We start from the raw sequence: 26,885 nt of genomic DNA, 5'->3' as shown, positions 1-26,885 counted from the left end.
CTTTTTATGAAAAGCTTTGGACAGTGCTTGGCATGACAGGAGAAGCCCATAAATTTCTCCCAGGGACAACTGCGGATTATTCCCCAGTTGTCCCACTAAGCCTTCCCACCGGCCCTGGCACAGCTCGGAGATTTGAGGCATTCGGCCCAGCGATGACTTTTACGCGGCCACCGCGGGCCCGAGGGTGACGGGACCGCCGGGTGCGCGGCCCCTGCGCTGGCGGAGAGCCCTTGGCACACGGCTCCCGTCCTATCCAGCCGCCGGCAGCGTTCACTCCGCACCGGGGACAGCCCTCGCACCATCCCTCCTGCCACTCTTTGCCCGGAGTAGGGACGGCGCGGCCGGCAGCTCAGGGAGGGCCCGGGCACCGCTCCCGCCCCCTTCCCGCGGGCCCCCTTTCCTCCCCCGGCGCGCAGAGCGGGGCGCTCCCAGCGCTGCAGACCCCGGCTTCGGCGGCTCCTGCGGCGGGCGGGGGCGGTTCGAGGCGCGGTGCAGGCCGGCGGCGGCCGCGGGGGAGCGCGGCTGCGGCAGCCCCCGCCTGCTCCCGGGGCACGGCCGTGCTGGGCGAGGGGAGTGGGCGGCGGTCCCGGCCCGGGCGCTGCGCACCTCTGCCGAGTTTGGCCGGCCCAGAAGGGCAGCCGAGAGTTCAGCATGCAGGAAGTTTTGAGGCAGCTCGGAGAGTAGCGCGGCGGCGCTGACCGCTGCCTCGCGTGCTCCGGGGTTTTGAGCTTTTTTTACGGGGATTGTGCCTTTTTGCCCCCTGCATACAACTCCCCCAAACACCAAGCAACCCGCAACAATCAAAAAGTCCGGTAAGGGGGAAGAGAACGCGAGCGAGGGAAGCACCCTCGGCGGGAGAGGAGAGCCCGTTTCTTCGCAGAGACACGGTCCCGCTCGCAGCTGGTCCCAATGCAACTACTCATCCTCCTCCTGCTCTACGCCGTCGTCTGTGCGAACTTCTGCAGCCGTCAGGGCACCACCGCCCCTGCCCAGAGCGGATCTATAAAAGCCCTGCGGGCTTCCAACATCAGGCGAGATGGTAGGTGTCCTGCTGCTTTATTTATTCCCAAGGACTGCTTTTGCTGGGGTGGCCCTTAAGCGCGCCTCGGGGCTGCTGCTGCCCTGTCCCAGGAGCGAGGGCCGCTTGCCCAGAGGGCGACTGGGGTCGGTCCGGGGGGGGTCCCGTCCCGGGGGGCTCAGCCAGGTCATGGGGTCGGTCCCCCGGCTCCGGTCCCGGCGGCCGGTCCGGGAGCGTGTGGCCAGGTGGCAGGAGGGAGGTGTGGGATGAGGGGGCGACTCTGCCCGGCGGCTGCACCTCCGGGCCGTCCCAAACTTCTCGGGGCAACTTCGAGGAGGTCTCCGGGGAGTCGGCGGTATCCCCAGCGTCCCGTCCGGGCTTTCGGGGGGGGGGGGCAGACAACGCGGAGTGCTCGGTCCCGGCTGCCCAGGAGGGCCCCGCCGGGCGTCCCTCGGCACCCCTGGGCCCGTGTCCCCGTGATGTGCCGGCGGCGGGGCAGAGCGGGGCGAGCGGCCGCTTCGTGGCGGCTCCGGCCGCACCGGCGCCGCTGCGGGGGCTCTCAGGCGCGGTGTGTCGGGGGCGCTGCCGTCGCCCCAGAGCTCCCTGGCGGGAGCGGGATCATTTCCCAGCCCTGCCACAGCCTCGCTGCCTTCGACTGCTCTAAGAGCTGTCGGCGTGCTGCTCGCCGGGTTAGGGGATTTCCTCGCCGGAGGGTCTGAGCCCAGGGCTTGGTGCTTCTCTGGGCACTGCCCCACCAGGACTGGCTTCGTCCCTTGTGCTGGCCGGGGATGGTGCGCGCCCCTCAGGGCGGCAGCGGGTCTCGGACAGCGTGGGAAGGGTGTTTTCAGCCTGAGCTCCGCTGCGGTTCCCTCCGGGAGCTGCCGGCAGGGGATGTCCTGGATAGCCGAGGTGCTGCCGGGGTCGGCAGTGCGGGACGCAGGTGCCTCCCGTGAACGTGGTCGTGTGCCGTGGTCCCACGGGGAGCGAACGGGGAGACTGCATAGAGAAATAGTGAAATTCACTCTAGAGGTGAATTTCAGCATTGGACTTTCAGTTTGGGAAGTGATGGGCCTTTGGCCAGGGAGCAGCCTGGAATGTTCCAGCCTCACGTTGGAGAGCTTGCTTTTGCACATTGCCGTGCACCACCTTCGACGACGGCATGCAGGATGTTCTCCTTGCAAATGAAGAGAGTTAACATCAGTCTTGAAGTTAACATCTTCCAGTTGACAGCAGTTATATATTTTATAAACTCTTTTCAAAAACGCAGGCCCTTGAGCCATTTCCAAGACTGTATTTGCCAGTGTTTATTTTCCAGCATGTATACAATGCATGTAATTGGTATACAGTTGATTTAGGAAGATGTTTTTGTTTAAAGTTTGGAGCCATATTGAATTAATAATATTTTTTATTCCTTTCCTAGTCACTGAAAGAAGACTTAGAGAAGGTGGAGGATTTTTTTCTTACAATGGAAATGTTGATTCAGGAAGCAGGGTAGAATTGCAGTTCTTTCTGATACAGTAGTCAAATTTAATCTCATTAAAGAAATAAAAAGTACGTGTTTGCAAAAAAGTACATTTTTGTTATTTCTGTTTCATTCTTTAAAATTATTCAGTGTTTTATCAAGTTTCATGACTTTATAGCCTGCCATCTTCATAGAAGAACTGAGACCATCTCTGAATATGTCTAAGCAAGCTTCCATCCAGTTCAAATTTCAAACAAGCTTTTTCATTGAAAACTTACTTACTTATAACATCAAAATGTGTACTATTCTGATCATTCCTGTATAGTCAATGAAGAAGTCACTAACCCCTAATGTAAATAAAGTTTTCATATTAATGGAAGTGTGATGGGTGTTTTACTCTTCAGAAGACTTCCAATGGTGAAATTACTTCTTGGAGTCATGAAGAGAACAAGCCTTTGAAATGATTAGTTAATTGCTGTCTTTCTAGTTGTGATAATTTAACAATTTGATTAAGCTTTGCACTTTTAAAATTACTGGAGGCAACTTGTAGTGGTTGATATTTGTGGGTACCAGGTGGACTAACACTGGGGCTGTTGGAAGGTGGCAGATATATGTGTAATTACATCTTACTTTTCATCTTTGCTGGGACATGTGGGCCTTGCAGTCTGCAGTGGATGTGCCCATACCAAAGTCAGACACTTGTGCAATTCCTGAGTGGATGTTACGGATGTTCTGAAGAGGTCACAGACTTCACTGAAGTGCAGACCCCTAGCATGCTGCTGCCTTGCTCTCTTCTCTCCCTGTCTTGGGAATTTTCTCTGCAAAGGATGGTTTGTTCTGGTGTGGTGTTGCAACGTGTAAAGCAGATCAGCTTCTGATCTCCCTGATTTTACTCAAATGAAACTGTTGCTTGAGTTCCTTGACTGAAGGTCTATATTTGTACAGCCAGAGGTTTTGAGCAGTATTCCAAATGTTGCATGCATGTGACGGGCTCACAAGCAAATGCTTAGACCACAGTTGGCTGTAGGCCACTAATAGTATTTCTGTCTTTTGTAATTCGCAGTGGTGTTTTTGTGTTGTTTTGGTCTGAAGCAATTATATGGAACAGCATGAAAGACGTGAGTTGTGTTGCTGAGTCAGACAGTATTTTTTGCTTTGTAAATATTTGCAGATATGACAATACAGAATGGGATCTGAGAACATGCAGTACATTGGGGTAAATGTGTTTCAACAGTCTCTCTCAAAACACATAGCAAAGATAAAAAGTAGTTTAATATTGTGCTCTGGGTTAATGATCATGATTATTAGATTTTGAAATTAAAAGAGAAGAGAAAATGAGGCCTATTCAGCTTCAAAAAATATCTTGGGAAGTTCAAGACCACCTGCACATTTCAATTAAAAAAAAGCAACCCTTTGAGTTCCAGTTCCAAGTGGGATAACTTAGTGGTGCTGCATACACAGAGTTTAATATGGAGGCTTGGTCTTGCTTCTGGCCAAAACAAACCTTTGTAGTGTGCATGATTCAGTATTACCTTTCTTCTTTCAGACTAAAAGAAGTTGGCCTATTTGTAATTGCTCTAACTTAAGACTGAAGTTGATCTGATAAGAAATCTATGGAGGAGGGCAGCTCATACAAAAATTGCTGTTTAATGACTACCAAACCTAACCAGACAGTACTTTCTGCTGAAGATATTAAGAATATAAATAACTTGCTTACCAGACATCCTCTTGTCCTAGTTGAAGGACAGTCATTGATGACTCAGCAGTCCAGTGTAGCACTAATCAATTTTTTAAAGTGTCCTGGAGGTGCCAGAGACATTTATAGCACAAGTACAGGTATCCACTTAGAGTGTTTATTAATGCTATTAAGCTAAGTACTTTGAAGTTCATCAGAATAACACAGAGGTCTTCCAGATGCTTCCATTGTGCTATTTTGACTCAGTTTCCCAGTTTGCAGTGTGCAGGTAATACTACCTAATTACAAGAAGTCTGGTATTTTGTTTCTTCTGTTTTGGTTGTTGATGTGTACTCAGAGATGAAAAGTAGAAGACAAAAAGTGCTAAATAATATTATTTACTATATAATGTCTAACTGAAACATCACATGCTTTTTCTTATCAGTTATTGAATAAACATCTCTTTAGTATAGGGAAGTATGCCTAGTCTGTATCTTCAGACTAAGCATCACCATACATACTTTAAACTTCAAACTCCAGAGTTCAAAGAAAAGACAGAACAGAACAGACAGCATAGTGTCAGGTCATTTCAGTGTATAAACAACTGAAAGCCATGGAATCAGTATCTTCTGATGTGGATTTGAAACCATAACATCAGATGACTGATGATAAAATTCCACACTCTTGTGGTTTTCATTATGAATCCAAAAAAACCTGGAATTTTCAAACTTTGCTTTGCTTGTGTACCACCAAAATACAAAGAAGAAACTGTACTTTACAGTTCTGGATAACTGCCCACAGCTTTGGCTCTTTAAGGCCTGGTCCAAATGGATGTATGCCATTAACTCTACTCTCTTCTTCCCTGTATTGGCTGATGCCTAATCGCAGGGAAAAGTGTATGGTAATTTGGGCGGTATTCTCTCACCAAACAAATGTTAAGTGTATGGGATGAAGATTGTGTTGTTTTCTGTTGTTTGGTTGGTTTTTTAAAGAGGATAGGTTTAGATTAGATGCTTTAAGGTCCCTTCCAACCCAAGCCATCTTATGATTCTGTGGCATTAGGAGAAATTCTTTTCTGTGGATGTGGTGGGGCCAGATGTGGTTGCCCAGAGAGGTGTTCAAGGGATTTCATCAAGCTGGCCTAGTGCAAAGTGTTCTTGCTCATGGCAGGGGGATTGGAACTAGATGACCCTCAAGGTTCCCTTCAACCCAAGGCATTCCATGACTCTATGATTGTATGTTTCTATGATTTTATGAAGTGTCTCTGGTATCACTAGCGGTCTAGAACATCACTTTTGGAATGCACTTACTGAGTTATTTTATAATAGGCTTGTATACATTTTTTTAGAGAACTCTGGTAACATAAAATTTTGTCAACTGTAAAATGGCCAAAATAAATTGGTTTTTACAGGCTTTATTTCCTTTTTTCTAGTTTTTGTATAGAAATATGTATTTCAGGCTTCATCAGTTTGAAAAAAAAAAAAAGCCTTACTGATCTCCCTGCAGTAATGCACTTAGGTCTACAATTAACTGACTTTGATGATGTCTCTTATCTGTATAATTAACAGTTTGGACTGAAATATCAAAGCATATTGCATGAGAATTCCAACCCTGACTCAGCAGCAAGCAGCATAGAGGAATTCTCTAAAGGAACTTGAAATATGTTTTATCAGGCAGATGTATATCATAGTGTAAGTCACTATAAATTCTTCAGTGTCTTGAAACTTCCTGGTTTTCATTTGGAGCTTTTTTAAGTATTACTGTGAAACTGAATTAGGCCAGCTAATTCTTAAAGGGCTGGAAGAGAAAACTTAATAGTTGTATTGCTCTGATTTGTAGAAACTGAACAGTGCTGAAAATCTAAAATAATGTTGGGAGTTCTTTTCCACTGTTTTGCCACAGAGATGTTGTGTTTCATAAATCATCTAGGAGTCAGTATAAATAGAAAATTCACAGGAGATCATTGGTGCAGTAGTATTCATCATGTGCTTAACTTTGACCATCTTCATAATTCTGCTAAAGTCAAGGGATTCAAGTCACACAGGACAGTGTAATAAGAAAGGTGGAATACCTTATATGTAAATGAGGTGAGTAAAAATAATTCTGTATTTTTTATGAGCCGAGGGTACCAAGTATTTGCAAAATTAGGAATCATAGAATTGTTAAGGTCGGAAAAGACCTCCAAAACCATCAAGCCCAGCTGTTTACTCAGCACTCTTACAATTGGCCTTGGGCCATAGATCTAGCCTGTCCAGATCCCTCTGCAGAGCCTTCCTACCCTGCAGCAAACCAGCACTCCTGCCTAACTTGCTTTTATCTGCAGGCTTGCTGAGGGTGCACTCGCTCCTCTCATCCAGAGTATTGATAAAAGTACTCAACAGCACTGAACTCTGTTGAACTGACTTCTGAGCAGCCACCAGCTGGATGTAACTCCATTCAGCACCACTCTCGGGACCTGGATAATAGGGCAGTCTTTTGTGCAGGGAACTATGCACCTCTCCTAGCCATGAGGATCTGTTTTCTGCAGGATAATTCTGTGGGATATGGTGTCAGAAGCTTTACTAAAGTGTCTTGGGAATGGCTGAGATGGAGTTAATTTTCCCACATCAGCCCTCACAGTGCTGTGGTTTGCATTGGTACATAGAAAGGTGTGGATGACACAGCAGTGTTGTGGCTACTGCTGAGCAGTGCTGGCACAGCATCAGGCCTGTCTCTAATATTCTACCCCTCTCAAGGGGCTGGGAGTAGGAAACATCCTGGGATGGGACACAAATTCAGGTCCAAATTAACCAAAAGGGGTATTCCATACCATATGACATCAGCTCAGATATAAAAGCTAAAGGAAGGAGGAGGAATGGGGGATATTTGTTATTTTACAGTGTTTGCCTTCCAGAGCAATCACTACATGTGCTGCAACTTTGCTTCCTGGGAAGTAGCTGGATATCACCCCCTGATGGAAAGTAGAGAATAAACTTTTTTTCTCTTTGTTTATACACACCAAATTTTTTGTTGTTGTTGTTTTTGTTTAGTGAAGTGCCTTATATTAAGCTACAAGTTCTTTTCCATCCTACTATATTACTTTCCCTCCCTTGTCCCACTGAGAAGGGGAGTGATAGAGAGACTTGATGGGCACTTGGTGTCCAGTCAGGATAAGCCCATTACATAAAGTCCAGGCAGACAACATCCAGAGCCTTTCCCTCATCCACTGAGTGGGTCACCTGGTCACAGAAGGAGATCAGGCTGGTCAGTCAGGACCTGCCTTTCCTACAGCCATGCTGCTGGGCCTGATCCTCTGGTTGTCACGCATGTTCTGCGTGATGACACTGTGGACTAGCTGTGCTATGGCATTGCTCTTATGGGTGTCACATTTGCTGACCTCCAGTTAACTGGACCTTCCAGATTTGCTAGGACTATTTGCAAATGGTGGAATGTAGCTTGGTGAGCCCTTCTGCCATCTCTGCATTTGCAGAATAAATACAATTTTCATTTTATCTTCTAATATAGCAAAATAAATATTCGCCTATCACAGAATCACAGAATACGTTTAGTTGGAAGTGATCAAGAATGATCACTGAGTCCAGATCAATGATTTTAATTCTCAAAAGTTTTTAGCATGATCGCAGCCCCAAAGAAGGGCTGCCCTGGCTTGCTCTGGCTTCTGTGCACCTGCAGGGATTTGACATCAGAACACTAAAGGAGTCCTAAGAAATACCATGAAGGCTCTTTGTTGGCATTCTCTGTAGTAAGACTTTGCCCACTAATGCAGGGAAATTTAGTAGTAATCTTTTAGTCAGTTGATTCAAGCTGTATTCAAGAATTGCCTCCAAAATTCCTGCAATTGTATCTGTGAGGTTGATTACATTACGCCACATTTTGGAAAAAAGAGAGCACTTTTATCATTGCTTCTGGTGATGTTCTCTTAGCTGAAATACTGGATTGCATAGAGTTTGGCAGTTTGTTTCAAATCAGTCTCCTGTTTACAAAGCTAAGGAAGTGTCCTGTTTTGTGTGAAACTGGAGATACTTTCTCTTGGGAGTTTTGGTTTGGCTCTAATATTTTTGGTAGTGAAAAAATGCTCCATGATCTTGAGCTTCCTATTGTACTTGAGTAATCTTCAGTTTCATGTTTCTGTTTTGATCTGTATCCCATGCTGTGAAGGCCAACATCCCATGTTTCTGCTTTGTCAATTAGAGCTCTGTGTAGTTGGAGATGGTGGAGGAGGACACACTTTTACTGTCTGTTCAAACTTCATGCCAATGTGTTGTAGCCTTGCTGTGCCTTGGGACTTGATGATGTTGAGACTCTTTAATGCTATTTATTAAGCACTAGGTCCGTGAGAAACTTGAAAAATAGCCATCTTGACTTTTGTTGCACTAAAATCAATGACAAAACTTCCATCAGCACTTCTTCTGGTAAGGTCTGGCACACAGTTGTATTAACATGAGTTAATACAAGATAAAAGAAAATGCAAAGGAGTTCAGCAATGAGTTTGTAATACAATCAAAGACTCATAGAAATGTTTAATTTGAAAAAGACCCTAAGATTGAGTCCGCCACTAAACTATATCCCTCAGTGTCACATCTACACATCTTTTAAATGCCTCTAGATGTAGTGACTCAAACGTTTCCCTGGGTAGCCTGTCCCAGTGTTTGACAGCCCCTACAGTGAAGAAATCTTTCTTAATACCCAATCTCACCTGGTGTTGCTTAATGACACTTGCTCTTGTCCTATTGCTTACTTGGGAGATCAAGCCCCACCTGGCTACCCCCTCCTTTCAGGGAGTTGCAGAGAGTGATAAGGTCCCCCTGAGCCTCTTTTTCTCCTGGCAGAACATCCCCAGTTCCCTTGGTCACTCTCTGTCAGGTTTGTGCTCCAGACCCTTCCTGAGTTTTGTTTCTCTTTGGACGTACCTCAGCCCCTCATTTTCTTTTGTGTAGTGAGGGGCTTGTGTACAGTATCAAAGGTAGGATGTTTGGTTAGTGTCCATACACTGAGACAAACCAAACAAATCCTTTGCACTGATAGAGATGGAGGGGTAACTGATGTAGTTACAGATTGTGTAGCAAAAATGCAGAACAAAGCCTTGTATTCAAATGTCCAGTTTCTTTTTCTCCTATACTGACTACCTTATGTGTCACACACAGGATATCCTACAAGTGACTTCAGCTGCAGTACATTTTGAAACAACACTGTACAGAAACTTGTCCATATTTTTCAGTGTCTTGCATTGTTTCTGTTTGTTTTTTAAAGAGGCTCCAAATGTGATATGCAGGGTTTTCTGTTATTGTTTCTTTTTGGATCAGTTGCAAAAGATTTTTCTCATAGTTGAATGTATTTCTAATCTGATGTGACTCACAAAAAAAGTGGATTGAGGATGAAGCAGAGACCCAGACTGGCTAGAGAGAAGGAATAAAAATAGATACACAGAATGTTGATCAGCAGATGTACTGTGGGATCTAGAAACCCTTTATGTACTCTTCTGCCTTTAATTCTTCAACCATTTTTCTTGAAATATAAATCCTTTGCCTTAGCAAACTGGGGGCAGTAATGCTGAGTGAGGACAGCAAGTACGTGGTGATAATGCCTTGGCATTCTTTGTGGAGATGGACCAACACAGCTTCTTAATCATGATTCCATAGCAGGGATAATCACTGATAGGAGTGATTTCACTCACACATCCAGATGTCAGTAAAAGGGTTTAAGACCTCCTTGCAGAAGCCTAGAGGGAATTTTCTGCTTTGAAATTGATAGAAACCCCAGAGTCACAGCACTGTTTCCCTTTGTAGATCAGGTTGTAAGCCTGTTCCCTTGCTCTGTCAGACACATTCACATTGCTTTGTTATGTTTCTGAATGTTTGGCAGTTTGCGCAGGGCGATGCTGGTTTGCTTCGTCGCTGGCCATATGGTGTGACCTGGGGTTCCCAAACCCCCAGGTATGCATGTATCACTGCTACTCTAGTAAGATGTCTTTGAAATTGTGAGAAGGGGAAAGGGATTGTTTTCTTTTCATCCTCCTAATTGAAGAAGACTGTTCTGTACCTGGCTTGGCTTTATTTTTGTTTGGAATTAATACTTATCACCCAGGAGAGCTTATTGACATGATATGCATTTCTCACCAGTTCCTGATATTTATAGGATCCTTGAAAATTAAACTCTTCTTTTAAGCAAAATACAAAAGTCTAGCATCATATGTAGCAGTGATCTGGCTGCTCCTAGTATGTGTGTGGTCTGCTGTTACATAATTAGCCAGTGCAAATGTTTGAAACTCCAGAGTCAGTTCTCTGCCAGCACACACACCCTGTTTACAGTACACTCAGGGTGTCTTGAGTGGTGCTGCTGAGAAGTGGCTGCAGTGACAACCACATCTTTGCAGAACCCTTGAGTAATGTTAAGGTGTCTTGAGTCTGTTCTGGGACCTGCATGGCAAAGCTTGATCGCCATACATACAGCCTTGCCTCCCAGCAGACTTCAAGAAATGAGGAATTCTCTTGGCCATGTGACAACATAGAAACAAGCATTACTCCAGAAATAAACTTGTTTGCATGCACCACAGAGGAACCTCATACTATACTTCAGTGTACATCTGAGGACTGATCCTCTACCTGTGTTGTTCCCACACTGGCAGGCAAAGGAGGATGAGAAGTGGATCAGTATGGCTGTTCCCTGCTCTTTCCCCAGTCTCCTCACCAGTCACAGCACACACAGTAAGCCTTTCCTGGGCAGTGTACATGCATTTGACAATATTTTCCTGCAGGCAGTATCACTGTATGTAAATACCTTTAGTTTCAATGTCAGGGTTGAGCCCTGGCAGCTTGGAGAGGCAGAAGTGCTACCCACAACCACGGATCGGCAAAGATTGGAGATCCCTACCAGGGTGCAGCCATCCTTAAAATGCTGTGACCTTGTTGTCTGTGCTGTCCTACCTCCTGTCTGCGTTCCTGCTCAGAGCTGCCGCTGTTTTTGCAGACTGAGAGCTATGTGCCATACATGAGGTAAAATAACAGGGCACGTGAATAGGCAGGTTTGGGGAACAAAGAATTACACAAAATGACAGTGTGATGTCCTGTATAAAAATCAAATATCTTGGTTTTCACATGCTTGCCTGAATATGACTTCAGTGACATGGGAGTTAAAGAGCAGTCTCTTCTCTGAAGAAACCCTGGAACAAAACAGGGAAAGCTATTATTCTGGTTTTATTACTTTGCACTTTTGTTCTCTGGGTTTGGTTTCATCTAGTGCATAAGGATATAGAGGAAGGTCACGAAGAAGAAATCATAATGACTGGATATGTCAGTTCAGTTTATTTTTTTGAAGAATAACTTTAAAGGCCTCTTTATCAATGTGTGCAGGATATTTTTCAAGGCTCGCAGGAGCTCCCTTTTATTTTTGTACAGGGATCTTGTCTCAGGATTTGTCTCTAATGACCGTGCCATTTCCTGATTCTCCTGCTATCTTCTGTGCTATCACCAGCCTTTGCAGGATCTAAAGTTAAACCTTGTCAAGCAGATTGCTTTTAAAGTTTACCTTAGGCAAGGGAAAAAGTGTCACCTGTTTTTCTTATCAGAAGTGAGACAAAATGTATTTCTTTATATGTTTTTACAGTGAAATGATTGCAAATTTAAGTACATGTCATTGCAGTTTTGACAATGAATTGCTAGCGCATCAGTTTCAAAAAGGTATTTGCAGGTAGCTTCAAAGGTATTTGGCCAAACCAGAACAAAAATACTGTGAGCTGCCTTGCTTCATTCTAGGGAGATACCCAGCCTTGTCACCTAATGGAACTTCTTCCCTTCTATTTCCAAAGCTGGGAGAGAAGCATTTCCTTCAGTTATTTGTTATAAATCAGTATTGTAGATTTTTTAATTTTTTATTTTATAGTTACTGTAGCTAACACAAAGTCTGTTCTTAAAAGACAAACCACTGTCAACTCCGCAGTATTATCATTATCTTGCTGACTTGATATTCTTTTCAGTTAAAAGTTGCTTAAAATTGCCAGATAAAATGGAGGATCTGCTGCCAGCACGTGAAACCAGGCAGTTCTCTAAATTGGTTTTGCCAGAGGTTCCTGTGTGTGCAGCAGCATCTGGCAGAGCTTTTCACAGGGCATGAGTGGGGCTGGTGAAAGAGCTGACCCCAGGAAACCCAAGGGGCTCCACTGGGGGCTTGGCTGAACCCCTGTCAGAGAGCTACGTAAGACATACACTGCGCTTGCTTATCATGGGCACCAGCAAAGAGATCTTACCCATAATGATTGCTGAATAGTTTCACATAGAATGTCCACTTTTTCATGCACATATGCACAGTATTTCTGTTAAAAAGCTGGTAAATTTTGACTGACTGGTGCTGACATCTGAGGCTCAGAAAAAGAAAATTGAGAATAGACTGGCAATACTTGAAGCTCAGGATTTCTAGAACCTGTCAAATCCCCACATTTACTGTATTCAAAACAAAGCACTGCTCTCACAAACTTTTCACTAAATATTTGCTTTTAAAATAAAGCAAAGGAAAGCAGCCAGAAAGAAAGCATCAGAGATATTTTTGTTTTGGTTTTTGCCAGGACATAAAAAAACCCAAAAAATAAAAGCACTGTCAGATCACTGAACATATGGGTTTAACCTGAAACATACTTTTTAAAAAAAGAAATTCCAAACCACATTAGGTACAAAGCTGTAGTGACTATGCAGCCTTGTTAAATGTTCAAAATAAAGAAAACATATGAACTAAAAATCTTGAAATTTTTTTTGTGGTGGTGGTGAGGGCGGTTTTTATGTTTTGGGTTTTTTTGTTACATGCATTGTAGGGCTAGACACAGCGGGAGTAAAGGGTGAAATCCTGCATGTTCAGCCAGGTGCATCAGCAGCCATGTACTGAGTGTCATAAGGAAGATGAAGGAGCATCAGCCCTGCTTCACTTTCCCAAATAATCTTCCCTTGGATGTACCAACACAGTGCAGTAGAATGGGAGGGCTTGTTGTAAATGACTGGTGAGGCAGAGAGAAGTTGGATAGTGTGCCAAGCCTCCTCCTTACTTCCTGCTGAAGTGACAGCTCCATGTCTTGCTGGTGAATGTGGAAGGGCATCCTCTTGTTTCAGTGTGCCCTGGAAGGGGCTCACTCCTGTGTCTGTATAACTGAAGCCTCATCTTAGCCCTGTGTCAGCAAGCAATCTGATACACTGCCAGATTTCACTTTTCCCAGTTCCTCCATGTGGTACTGCAGCTCTGGCTAAGAAAAAGATGTCCCTGATCATTGCAGGGTGATTGGACTAAATGACATTCAGAAGTCAATTCCAACCAATTTATGGTTAGATGATTCTATGAAAAATAAGTTATGTGTTCAGTCTCCGTATTCCTCAAAGAGCTGTGTGGGAGAGACTGTCCATGTGCGCCTCATGTGAGATATATGTATATTTTGTGCGTTTGTTTGTCAATGCATGCCATTTTTATTTCCTGTGGAAAATGGACTCTAGGTGTAGATCCTGTCTTCACCTTGTCCCTATGACAGGGAATAATGGAATTTTAAGCATTGTGTGATTGTATTCAATTTGCAAAAAAGTAATTTACTGTAATTGTGACCTTATTAATGTAGTGTGATTTCAGCTGCAACTCACCTCTTGATAATGAATGGTAAATAAAATGCTTATCTATTTTACAGTTTTTCTGTTGTGAAAGTTCAGGTACTCAGATAACTTAATTAGCACTAATTTCCCCAGTACACTGATTAGTGTCTCAAATTTGTCAATTTTTAGACATCTTTGCTAAAAGTCGTCAAACTATAATGAAGCTGTTATTGCCACTGTGGCTTGAGGGCTGTCTTTTCAGTAATAACTGGTATCTTCACATTCATACTCTGTGAACCCATATTTGACTTTCAGTAGAGAAGAGAAGGAATAGTAAATAGAACAATTATGGCTTTTCTGCCTTGTGGTATGAAAGGCATATTACAGAAAACATGAGAGGGAATGTATTCATGTGTGCTCCACTCTAGATTTTCTGTGTGAATGCTGTCCTGTATGCAAAGAAACATTTGACTGAGGAATAGAGTATCTAGCATAGTGTCTCATAAATCCATCAGGATCACTCAGTCAATACTGGGACAGCAGCTGATTCTGTCTAATTTTAAGTATGTAAATTGTGAGTTACTCTTTTATTATCCTTTAGTGATTACTGTCGCTGTCCTTATATTTATTCCAGTAATTCCTAAACTGAAAAAGGAATACCTCAGACAGCTCCTCATAAAGCTCCTCTGCTGCAACATGATTGAGGCTTGCATTCATCATGCCAGTGCTGGGGATGTCAAGTGAAAGTCTTACTGATTCTCTGGAGTTCTCTGGTTTCTAGTGCTCTAAAGGATCCAGTTTTAAGACCTTAACCATATTCTGCCACCTTCTCCCACATCCTGTTTGTCTAAGAGAGTTGGTTCCTGTGCTGGTGTGTGCATAGCAGCTAGTCTGTCTGTGGAAAGGTGATCAAACAGTGTGCAGTCTTGCTTGATTCTAGTGCAAATACCTGTTTCCATAGAGCATTACAAAGATAATAGGCAGTGTCTATGCTGTAACATTTTAGTTTTTTTCCTTTGGCTCTTTCTGCTGGAATTATTTCAGGATAATCCTTTTCTGTTTGCCTCTGTTTTGCAAAGAATTCCTGACAGACCGAGTGACATTGTCAGCCAGTGATAAAGTTTATATGTCACATATAGTTAGGATTTCTCTCAAATCAGTGCAAAGTTTTATATATTCATTTAGGCTCACAATCCCTGGTGGTATGCGTGGTCTTAAGCTGATGCTGATCTCTCAATACCTGAGACCTAACTCTGAATTCAGGTGTCAAAATGGTACAATTTTGTTAACAGGCCCTACAACCTTCTATTTAAAATCTGTGCAGGACTTCTTATTGTTCTGATAGACATTGAAAAGCAGGTCATGCTTGTTTTGCTTCTATAGTTTTGGACTTACCTGGACATAAAACTTTAATGCTACAATACTAAATGTGTTGTTCTTAGATATAATATTGGTTTATATTTCAATGAAAATCTTTCTAATCCTCTCTTGTTTTGAAGAATTGGTATGATACGGTGTTGATGAAATTAATAGCTTTTTGAAGGTCTGTTTACTTTTTCTGTATTGTTCATATCTGTTGCATTGCAAACTAAATGCTGGTGGTGCTGCTACACTGCAGATTATTCTGCACAAATCTCCATAAAATCTGCAAAATTTTCTTCGTGATTATATATACTTTTCTTTTACCTAGGGCTCCATTGTATAATAAAAACATTTTTAATAAAAAACGTTTGCTATCTAGCTTGAAAAAGAAGCCCATTTGAAATTATGGCAGCTTATTTGAAATTGTGAGCAAAATGCAATACTTAGCAAAATGCAAGACATGTTAATGGATAACTGTAAAAGGCTTTCATTGAAATCTGTTAAATTCTACTTAAAATTTTGCTGTTTTCTTAATTATATATGGAAGTGAAGAACTATTTTTATCTCTGGAGGTTGGCCCAAGTTTTGCAACTATAGCACAGTCAGATGCAATTCATTAAGTATCAGTATGGACCACATTTACAGTAGGTTGAATAATAGTTTTGGCTTTTTTTTTTTTTTTTTTTAAATCTGTAGTCTTCAATTGCTACTGTACAGAAATTTTGCTTTCATTATTTCTGTTTTCAATTTATCTGAAGTTGTAGAGTAAATATTCATTATTCATTTTGTTCAGTTCACTCAAAATTGAGAAGTTAGTTTGGGCTTATGAAAGTCCGCAGACCAAACAGAATAATTGGTTTTCTCTTTTAGTCCATAAGTAAATCCCAAATGTACGAAGTCAGCACTGCAGAGAAAAACATCCAAAATAAAAATAGGAACACACCTGCACAGATGCTTTAAAAAAGATTTAAATTTTCATTTTATTTTTGGGTTCATGAATCATTTCAGAAATATGGCTGCTATTGGTGAATAGGAGCAGTTGGAGTTAATTAACAGGCAAATTTTCTTTTTACTAAGTCAAACATGTTATGGCAATTCTTTTTCTGATATTTTCAACACAATTAGGTGGTTTTTCTTAGCTGATAACTATTTAAAATGCTGAGATATACATATTTTAATTTAATTCTAATTCCTGTATAAATGGAGCTTACCATAGTCAAAACAACTTTATTATGAATATGTTCTCTGACATATTAAAAATCATAAAATTAAGGCTGCACAGTATATGTATGCTGAGACAAAATAGATTTAAATATTATTAAACATAGCTCATCTTCCTGGGCAGCAGAACTACTTGATCTTGTGCTAAGTTATGTTTAATTGCAGACAGTGTGTTCTTGATGGTTGTGTCTTTAAATATTCTTTTAAAACGAGCAATAGGGGTCTTTAAATATTCTTTTAAAACAAGCAATCTCAAAAAATAAAAATGAAAATTCAGAATAAAATGAAGAGATAAAGCTAGGCTTCCTACCTGTACCTTTAGAACTGAGCTGAAATCTCAGATGTGATTCAGTCCATCTGCCTATCTCCACAACAGATCAGAAAATCTGTCATGAAGTCAGTCACTGCGTCTCGGGTCCTGGCTGCTGGCCTTTGGAAAGTGTGTGTATGTGTATGTACAGCCATCTGTATCTGTGTGTTGGTTTGCTGTGTGCTTAAGGGATTTATACACATTTACATTTACGTTCAGTCTGCCTTTCCTTTTAAAGGAGGCTGAAATGCAACTGGTTGGGAAAAAAGTTCATTTTAAAAAACTTTGGTGGTTTGAAAAATGGGACATCTTGCTAAAGCTTCCCTTAAAATTGAAAGGGAGAGAAAGGCACCTGCAGAGAACTGCTCAACCCATTTGTTTTAGGTGTCTGCCTTCAGGTGGGATGAATTACCTTCTGCATGTGTCTTCTTTTTGTTCTCAGAGCAAGTCTAGGGCAAGTAGGTCACTAGCATAGCAAACTCACAAAATTACCTACAAATATTTCTGGTTTTATTGCTCTCTGGGAAACATGGTTTGGATCTTCTAGATCTATTCAAAATGCTGCATTTTTAGGATAAGACTAAAGATTTCTTCAGAGTGATGAGCAATGACAATATGTAGTTATATTCTGACTAGTAAGTCGTAACAGTCCATTACTCTGCAAAATGCAAGCTTCAAGAATAAACATTGACTACCAATGCTTCTGGGATAAAATGTGGAGGGTTGACACTACTGTTGGAGTATGAGAAGATTTAGGATTAGATTTGGCTTCCTTTTTTTTTTCCTCATGATCTCAGGCAGTTATTCAATAGACTAAGGCCAGCATATACTTCACAAGATCTTATGTTAGCAATTTTTTATGTGTACAGAGGTCAGCTGAGATTAATACAGCTCACTCCTGTCAGCTGGTTTAGACCTTATAATGGTATATTAGTGTCTGACTCATGGAGGATGAATTTATCAGAGGTTTCTGGCAGAGTCTGCAATCACTGCTTGTAAGGAAGCAGCTCTTGGTCACACCTGGTTGTAGGTACATAGTCACAAAAATAGAGCCAGGGGTTGCTGCAGAGTTGAAGGTGCTGGAGGGAAAGGAGGTTGATTGAATACTGCAAAGAACATAATAAATCTTGTTGTGGTAACGTTTGTAGGATTATACTTTGGGTGTGGTCTAGTTGCACGAACATGTAAGTACAAACACGAATTAACATATTTTGAGCCCAGTACCTCTCTACTTTCTGAATCTTTTTAGTTGTGTTTGTCTCACTGCTCAACCAGCTCTTTTTTCCCTTTCCCTCTCCTAAGTCTTCCTGACCAAACCCACTCAGGCATAGCGCTGACTGAAGGATCTGCACCTGCAGCCCTCCTCCCTGGAGCAGCTGTAGTGCATGTAGTCACTGATTCCTACATGTGTTCCTGCACCTCACACTGTGTAGTGGGAGATACTTGGTACCCCTCTGTTGCTCACATGTTGTAAGATACTGTGTTCCCTTGTTGATCAGAAGATACGAAGCAAAGAAAAGTAAATAATCCCAAATATATTTAGAATTTGCTTTAGCATTTTCTTCCTTAAATTGCTCAAATGCAGATATAAAATGTCTAAATCTTACTGTGTTAAGGCTTAAACATAACTTATTTCGTTCAAATATTTTGAAGTACTGCAAACCTAAGGCTTTTTACCACATTAGTAGGCTGCCTTACAGAGTTCCAGAAGTGTTTGGACAATACTCTGAGGCACATGCTGTGGCTCTTGGGGATGGTCCTGTGCAGGGCCGGGAGTTGTACTCCTTGATCTTGGTCAGTCCCTTCCAACTCAGTTGATTCTGCGATTCCATTGTTCTGTGATTCTGTGAATGTGAGCTGCATTCTAAACTTTTCCCAGTGTTAAGGCATACCATAATGTTCTCCCTCTGGATTGACTGCTGAACAGCGAGGATGAGGCTCTTCCCAGCTCCCTGGGAGACATTAATACAGTCTCTCTTCTCTCTCTTTTCCTGCTAGTCTTCAGAAGGCTTACAGAACTGAAATACCTTTGAGGCTTTATCCTCAATTTAGCCAACAGGTTCAACAGTTATTAGGGAAACTCACAAGTGGGAATATAGGAATAGAGCAGATCCACACTGGTGATGTTATTGAGTGCTTATGGATTAAAAATAGATTTTGTGTATACCTAGAAGTCCATTTATGGAAACATTACAGCATGAAATCAGGCTTCAGTGCTGCCTAAGCTCTCATTTCACAGGAGTGTGGAATAAACTAGCAGTGACTTCAATGTGAATAGAGTATTGGGAGCTTTCAGAAATCCCCATCCAGTAATATTTTTATTTCTGAGAGAGTTATGAGTATTTCAGATACTAGAATTTAAACACATAAAGGAACAAAGTCAGAGTCATAGAAGGTATGGAATTTCTCTTGTTTTTCAAGTAGAGAAAATTAATGTCTGTTTAAAATGGTAATAGTCAAAAGAAATTAATGAAAGCAAGAGCCTGGAAAGATTCTGTTCCATTAAGAATGAACATAAGGTTGTATATCTAAACTTGCCAGTAAAGGTAGTTAATGTATAATTCCTATCTGAAAGTAGAACAGATGCATAATAGAAATGGCTGTTTGCTTGGGAGAAGTAGTAGAGAGGTAAATCACGTTTTGGATATTAGACTGAGATTTATATTGTGTCAGGAGCACCATGAGTCTGCAAGGTTTGTTTAGCATTGTGCAGTAGCTCTGAAACCAAAATAATTGCAGCTAGAAACTGACTATTCTCTGACCGTCCAAATACTGTTTCTGGTTCACACATACAGAATTTACAACACAACTAAAATTTCATAACTCAGCATGCTCCATTTCTCTCTTTTCAAGAAAAGACACAGCCAGTTCTTACCCAGCCCTTTACATTATTTTCTTTCAACTACTCCTGTTAAAAAAAGCTTACTTGCAACTTAGATGTTTGTCTCCACAAATAATTTGTAGTTTAAATGGTATAGCTATTAACTAGTCGTCTTCTCAAAGTTAAGCATGAAAAGCTGATATACACAAACATTCAGAGGGGGCTTTGGGTGTTGTTTTTTTTGTCTACTGCTTTTATTTGGTTAAATTAACTGCACCAAAAAGAAAAAAAAATTGTGTATGTATATATATATATATATAATGATAATCGTAGTAAAAGACCTAGTAAGTAGAAATGCAGAAGTGAGAGCATGTGTTAATGGCACAATACAGAAAAGCCATGGGGCTTTTTCTTTGGGTCTCTTTCTTTGACCCTCTTTGGGAATATAGTGGAACCCAGTTTAAATGAAAAACAGTAATTCTGTAGAGGTCTCGTAAGGATTTATTTACTCAATAAATTCACTCGCGAAGTTCATGTGGTAGAAGTCTTGATTCAGAATATTTCTAAAGCTATTTGATTGCATCTAATGTGAGATAAATGGTTTAATATATTTTGAGCAATGCTAAGAAACTTCTGGACTTGACCATATGCCCTGGAAGATAAAGACATTACTATCTTTGTTTCCAAAGTTCAGTACTGGACCCTGAATGAAATTGAATAGAAACTGTCCTTAAATTAAACGAATGTTTATAGGGCTAGGAGTCCAAATAGAATTTAAAAAAAAAAAAAACAATAAAGCCATGAACCAAAAGATGTTTTTCTTTGTTATCTAATATTACAGAATTGCTTATGCCTGTTGTTGTTTTAAGTTGCCCTTTGAGGAACTTGGCATGAGCACTATCAGTAGAGAGTTATCAGACTGAATGACTGATTTGACCTGTTTCATCAGAGTTCTTTCTTGGCCTCTGTTATTACTGCACTTAGATTAAACAGAAAAGCAAAGGCAGATGTTTGTAATATGTTGGAGATAATGGTTTCTACAAGCTGTGGCTGGTTTTCCTCTTATCTGGTTATTATCTGTTGACACACTGAAAAATTAACTTGGAAGTGATCAGAACCAAAGGATTTTAGCATCAGTCCTCTCTTGGACTGAATAGCTGTCCACTGTGGGAAAGGCTAATTCAGAATGAAGGAACTGAAGAGAATAGTAGCATTTCATATCTAAATTTTAGTCTGCAGATTGAAGGCTTTCAACATGAATTAAAAGTAAAGCTAAGGTACTCCTTTCTCTTCCTGCATCTCTTCATCTTTTTGCTTGACATCTTCATGAGGTTCACAATTGTTAGGTAGCTTTTTCTTCCTCCTTTCTGGCTTGGTCTGAAAAATGCTGAGAGTCATGGCTCAAATATAACAACAAATTTAAATTTGTTTAAATTTAGAGTAGATCACTTGGTGTCCTTCACATTTTGCAAACCTGTGGTCTCTCTACCCTAAGCCATAGTCCACTTTCAGAGACTTGTTTTGCATTATGTCTGGAGTTTCCTTATCTTGATTGCCCTCTCCCATTCTTCAACTGAACTATTTCCGTCCTTCATTTTCCTGTGCAGCTCATTCCAATTTGTATCCTTCAGTAGGGGTCACACTATCTACAGGTTGTCTTTCTCTTCTCATGCCTTTTTTATTATGCTTTATTAAACTAAATTTTTTGGGGTGTGAAGTTTTTCCCATTAAGGAGGATGCATCTGTCTTCTGGCTAGGCAATATTCCTAAGGTAATTTCCTGCTCCTCATGCTTTCTATGAAATCCTTTGCTAAAATTCATATACTTCATTCGTGCCAGTACTTCACCTTTGTCCCTTTTCTTGCTGACCCTGCAACTGAAAGGGTTGCCTCAGTCCAAGTATACAGGTCAAGTGAACTCCATCTTAAAAATAGTATATTCTTTGCTACTGCTGGTACTACTTGGGGGCTGTAACAAAGCTGCTTAGCAGCCTTCCTACCATTCTGGCCATGATTTGTATGTGCCAAGTTTTCATCTGTTTGCTCCCCGATGAACTCTTCCCTCCATGTTGGGTGTTTCTCTTTCTTTGAAATTAACACCGTGGCGTATTTATAGAAAATGAGCATGTTGTGTAATGATAGGCTGACTCTTGCTAATAGGAAGATGTTCTGAGTAGTTTTGTTTCCTAGTCCTTTCTGGAATGCAGAACTAGCACGCTGGTCTCCAGTTTTAGCACATGAGGGCTGTACTGCTGTTCAAGCAGTGGGCAGCATATTAAGCGTGGCTGAAGTCTTACAGAGATGACAGATGAATTAGGTTCTGGGTGCTAAGCTATTAAAATGCTTTCCTGAATGACAATAAGTAGTTTTATGAGCAGTGAGCTAATAAAGATTGATTTCTTTAGTGTTTTCAGACTTTATGATGAGAGCCAGTGTGGATTCCCTGATACCTGGTAAGGGTCCTCCAACTGTGGAGCCTTTTCCTGAACCAGTGTCATTAGAAGAATCCCTTTTCTAGCTGGCATTCTGTTTTCTCTTAACTTGTCGAAATACAGTATTTTGCAGCCTCTTTTCCCACCTCCCATTGGTTCCAATGGGCTTGAAGGTTAAAAATCCAGTAGCGGGTATTGACAAGGAGGCATGGTGACTTAGTGTGCTTCCATGGATAACCAGCTCTAAAATTCTGTGTGTAAATGTATGTCTTGTACAGGATCCCTTTGGCTCTTGAATACTATTGTGCATGCTTCAGTCAAAGTGCAATTACTAAATTATAGCTCACCAAGTGAATGTGTCACATACTTCAAAATAGTAATATACTTTGACAAAAAATATATATGACTAAAGAGTTTTTGTGGAAACAGGTTGAAGGCTGGTATCCTACCTCTGCCTACCACGGTTCTTTGTGGAAAGTGGAGATAATGTTGATACTCTTGAAATACCAGGCATACACACCCCATTGAGGTGGTAAGTGTTAGAGCTCTAAAGCTTTGCACCTCTGGGATTTTCCGTTGGCTTGAGTGGAAGAAAGTGAGCAAGATCCTTTGACACTCACAATTTACTGAGTGTTAAATACTTAGAAGAATTCTCCATCAGAGTCAAAACTTCCAATAGCCATTTTTTGAACCTCTTGTTTTCAAGAGACATATTTTTTGGCCCTGAATCAAGATAGCACTCAAGCACATATTTCCATCCCATTGACTGAGTAGCATTAAGCTTCTTTGTGTCCATGTGTGTACATCCTAAACAAAGGGCTGATTGCAGAAGTTATATCAACCAGTGGCCTAAAGGTGAAAATCTTTTTCTGAGATGCACTGTCAAATCCTCATACTTAGAAGATAACAGGGCTGCTATGTGCCAGCAGCTAGATCTAGAGGGGCTCTCAGCAAAAGTTGCATGTTACTGTGGGGTGAAATGTGATCAATATTTGCATTTTTTTCAGAATTCTCTAATATATTTGATATTATTAGTTGGTGTTTTGGTTTTTTATCTGTTGAGGGGAATAATGTGTTTTAAGAATGAATGAGGTTAACATAAACAGTATAATAAAAGAAACTTGAATGCTGTTTTAGGGTGGAAAGACTGAGGAATCTTTCTCTTACACTGAGATCTCTTTCCACGCCATCTGTGTATTACTGTTATTTCCATTGTGGTTGCTGATCACCATGTGGATGTTGAATTGAAACACTGATCTCACCATCTCTCTCATTTATAAACAAAAGCCGTGGTTTTTTGAGTCTTGGAGATCTTTTTCTTGTTTCATGCCACTGTGGCTTGAATGATTCCAGCAGAAGTAGGGTGCTGCAGAGGAGAGGCCTGATGCATTATGGCTGCAGTGCTGACAGTGGCCTTTCAAATAATGCAGTTGTGGTGGGCTCACATGATTGGTATCAATGCAGGGGGTTTTAGCCCAGGGTAGTTATTCTACAAGAGTTCTTGCAGAACTGGTAAGCAAGTTATAGACCAGAAAAAACCACTAGATTGATTCTGGCATTCTTCATTAAACAGAGTGCACTATTTCATCAAAAGGTTATTTCATTGCAATGACATATTTCTGAATAGGGTTAGAATAAAATTTTTGTTTCATTACTTAAAAATCTTTTTTAAAAGCATTTAAACTTGCTGGAATCCATTGTTAAGTTATTCCACTGGTTTGGAGTTAATTTAATCTCATTTTCAGTCTGAATTTGTCTAGGCTTGCCTGAAATGTAGCAGCTTGCTGTGCCTCAAATATAAATATTTGTGATAATGGTAATGAGAATAGAAGATGTGTACTGGCTAAGAAAATTTTCGGTCTGTGAATTTGCTCTAGTCTGAGAGACTATTCCCAGCATTTTAAAGCAATAAAACAACTTGTTCTTTATGTCAGTTTTATATAGTTTTGTCACTTAAGAGACTGACTGGAATTCAGATTTTTCAAGATAACTTTACACTTTATTACTAAACTTTAAAATAAGGTGTGACCTGAAGTCAAATAGCCCTGCTATACTTATGTGAGGTATATGTCAGGATGATTTTCAGACTCAGAGCAGCTTATGATCTACCAGTGAAAATCATGGTCATAACACATCTGCTTTGCCAAAAATACATACCTTGCTTTATATCCTGGATCCTCCATGAAGGTTGTTGTTTTGAGAGGAATTTTTTCCCCCACGAAGTTGGGTCTGTTCCTTTACGTAAAGAAGAACTCTGGAATTGGCTATTTTCTAGCTGATAAAAGGGGACCTCTGTCTCCGGTCTCCTCCCTGTTAGGGCATGTTGCGTTCCCTCTGACGTCTGCTTTATGTGTAAAACCACGTCTTCCTTTTATGAAGGGAGATGTTTAAGTTTTGTTTGGGAAATATTTGAATCCAGCAACTGTCTCCAGTCGTAGTAATCCTTCAGATTTGGTGTAGCTTTATGATACTTCATTAGCTCCACACATAACTAGTTTGAGCTGTTACCTCTTGCTTAACAGAAGCAAGGGATTGTGGTTCAGAATGTCATTATGAAAAAAGGAAGTAGTGAAGTTTACTGGAATTTATATTAATCTATTAATTGTTGTAATGAAGCTTCCAAATACCAAGGTAATATTCCAGAGAGTTTGAGAGTCGTGCAAAGTCAGGAAAGAGTGAATATCAAGTAGTTTTCCAGAGGAAAATAAAAAGAATGGATTGTGGAAGTGGCAGGCTTCCTGGCTGGAGAATATTTCTAGCATTATCTAACATGCCAGTGAGACAGTGAAACTTTGGCAGAGATCTTTCTGTATAAAATATTAAATATTGTGCTAAAAAATGCTAACATGTGTTGTCAGTTAGTGATTAAGGGAGAAATGCTGATGAAATAGTTTGCCAGAGAAGATGAAAATAGAAAGAGATATCATCTTGTTTGCAGGGAGATGCAGTAGAACACAGGCTTGCAGTGGGTTCAGAGTCACACACTTGTACAGATGTTCCCTGAGGCTGCCTTACTGATAGATTTTTTTCCTCACTGAAGAATATCCCCTGAAATGGGGCAGAGTTGGTGACACCTTTTCAGTTCATCTCACTCAACGATTTAAGCAGTGTGTATGTGAAGCTGTTCATCTGGGTTCTGTCTGCAGGCAGTGAACAGTGACGGGCTCATCCTGAAAAGTCTTTACCACACCTCAGACTGATGTTAAGGCAAAATGATACTAATCCCCTCATCTTTCCTTTTTTTCTTTTTTCCTAACCTTCTGACTGTCCTGTGAGACTGGTTTTGCGCAACTGAAGTCTGCATCTCACAGTTAACATTTCAAAGCACGCTAGATGTTTCTTTCCATTCAGTTAAAAACTTTGGTTAGGGCATTTCTTTGATCTATGACCTGTCTTCTTCCTTGTGTTCCTTATTTTATTTGTCCTAGTCCCCAGGGAAAATATATTAGTTTACATTATTTTTTCAACTTCCTTTGTTTCTCCTTGTAAATGAATAGGCTAGGCCATGTGTTGCTCTGAAGAGGTTGTAGCACATGAAAGATGTTGCACAACTGGGACCAAAAATGGCTGGAAAAGCTGAAAGCTATGTTAAACTGCCAATTGCTGTGTTTGTGTCTTGTTGCTAGAGAGAAGTTAACACAGTTAATATGTGGTGGTTAAAAAAATTGTGTAAAGACACAGTAGAGAATAAATGAAAAATCACTTGGAATGTAGAATGTTTACTGAGAGTCTGTCCCTCATAATTTTAGCATCTTAGATTAAATTGGACTTTTCCTTGCATGGTACAGGCTGGAAGCCGCTGCACTTTTGTGCTGCAAAAATGGGTTAATGTGAGTGGTAGCAGAAGTTGCAGAATGGAATGAAGTGGAATGAAGGGATTTCAGTAGGTGTGATCATGAATGACTTCACTCCTTCAAATCCTCAGGAGAGCCACACTATAACCAGAATAGATGCTAGATAGTTGCATAAAAGTAATTCTTAATAGGGTTATTTTTGCCCCCAAGGAGAATGGAATGACCTTTCATTCAGAGGTCTGTTACTTGCTGGTCTACTACTATTCCATAGTACATATGTATTTCTTTCTAAGTATTCCAATGATAATAGCAAGTGCAACATTCAGCTAAAGGTCCTGAAGGTCAGGAAGCTATGAGCTGGGGAGAGAAGAACAGCCTGTGCTGTAGCTGGGCTTGGTGAGAGGAAAGCAGGAGCAGAGCAGGAGGAGAGAGGAGCTCCTTGCCTCTGCTTTCCTTGCTGTATTTGCACAGGAGATGAGTGTTAGACCTGACTGTCAGCATCTTGAGGTGCCAGCTGCAGTCAGTGTCAGGGCTGGGGAGGGCTCTGCTGGGCAGAGGATGTGCTTCTGCACCCCACTTGCTACAGTGTGATGCTTGTCTGGTAGGAAATTCCCTGAATTTAAAATATTCAAAGTTCACTAAATGGCTGTGGTGGCAACACTTCGCTGTGCCTTTTGACATTGTTCAGTAACACTGCAGTCATTCAATTCTCTCCTTCCATTTTGCATAAAGGAGAGGAGATTGCTGTGCCTTGGGGATAAATGTGGACATTCCTCTTTCTTACCCTTATTGATTTCCTGTTATAACTTGTAGCATAATAGTGGTAATAGCTCAAATGCACTGTTTTTCTCAGCAATAAGCGATGTGATAAAGTACTGGTCCTTTTGTCTTTTAATTTGCTCTGGCAGCCACATTAAGGCTTTTTACATAGCACAGTGATAGTTTTATTACTTTATTCAATTAGAACAGCAGACAAACCTGAATGAAGTATGGAGGTACAAATGTAGTTCACGTCTGGCACCCAGAAAATCTCACGTCCAGAACTGGGTATTTACTATTACACACAAAATGTCAGATTTAGTCTGTGCTTGAACATTCCAGCTCTTTTGACTGTGGAGGAAACCCAAACATTGAATTAGGTAGGGTAGAAAACTTCAGATGGCTTATCCCACCTAGTAAGCTCTTTGGCTGTAGGGACTGCATTTGTGTATACCCAGTGCGACATTGGACTACC

The 26,885-nt window shown here is 41.2% G+C and overlaps 1 protein-coding gene across 4 annotated transcripts in view; it reads left to right on the top strand.

Annotated features, from left to right (window-relative positions):
• The first annotated feature begins 280 nt into the window (after positions 1–280).
• The window catches only part of PDGFD (platelet derived growth factor D), a 137,749-nt gene continuing 111,144 nt past the window's right edge, over positions 281–26,885 (top strand). Inside the window, exon 1 of one of the 4 annotated variants that reach the window (XM_005482579.4) lies at positions 281–1,039. In XM_005482579.4, the coding sequence (XP_005482636.1) occupies positions 910–1,039 (130 nt within the window). In that variant the 5' untranslated portion in view covers positions 281–909. The remainder of the gene's footprint in view (positions 1,040–26,885) is intronic. The other 3 variants (XM_014264022.3, XM_005482578.4, XM_005482577.4) reach the window with 3 other exon arrangements.

Source organism: Zonotrichia albicollis, chromosome 2, assembly GCF_047830755.1.
Source record: "Zonotrichia albicollis isolate bZonAlb1 chromosome 2, bZonAlb1.hap1, whole genome shotgun sequence".
NCBI classification, from domain to species: Eukaryota; Metazoa; Chordata; class Aves; order Passeriformes; family Passerellidae; genus Zonotrichia; species Zonotrichia albicollis.
The sequence above is the reverse complement of the archived record's forward strand: the minus strand, read 5'-3'. Positions and strand labels throughout refer to the sequence as shown.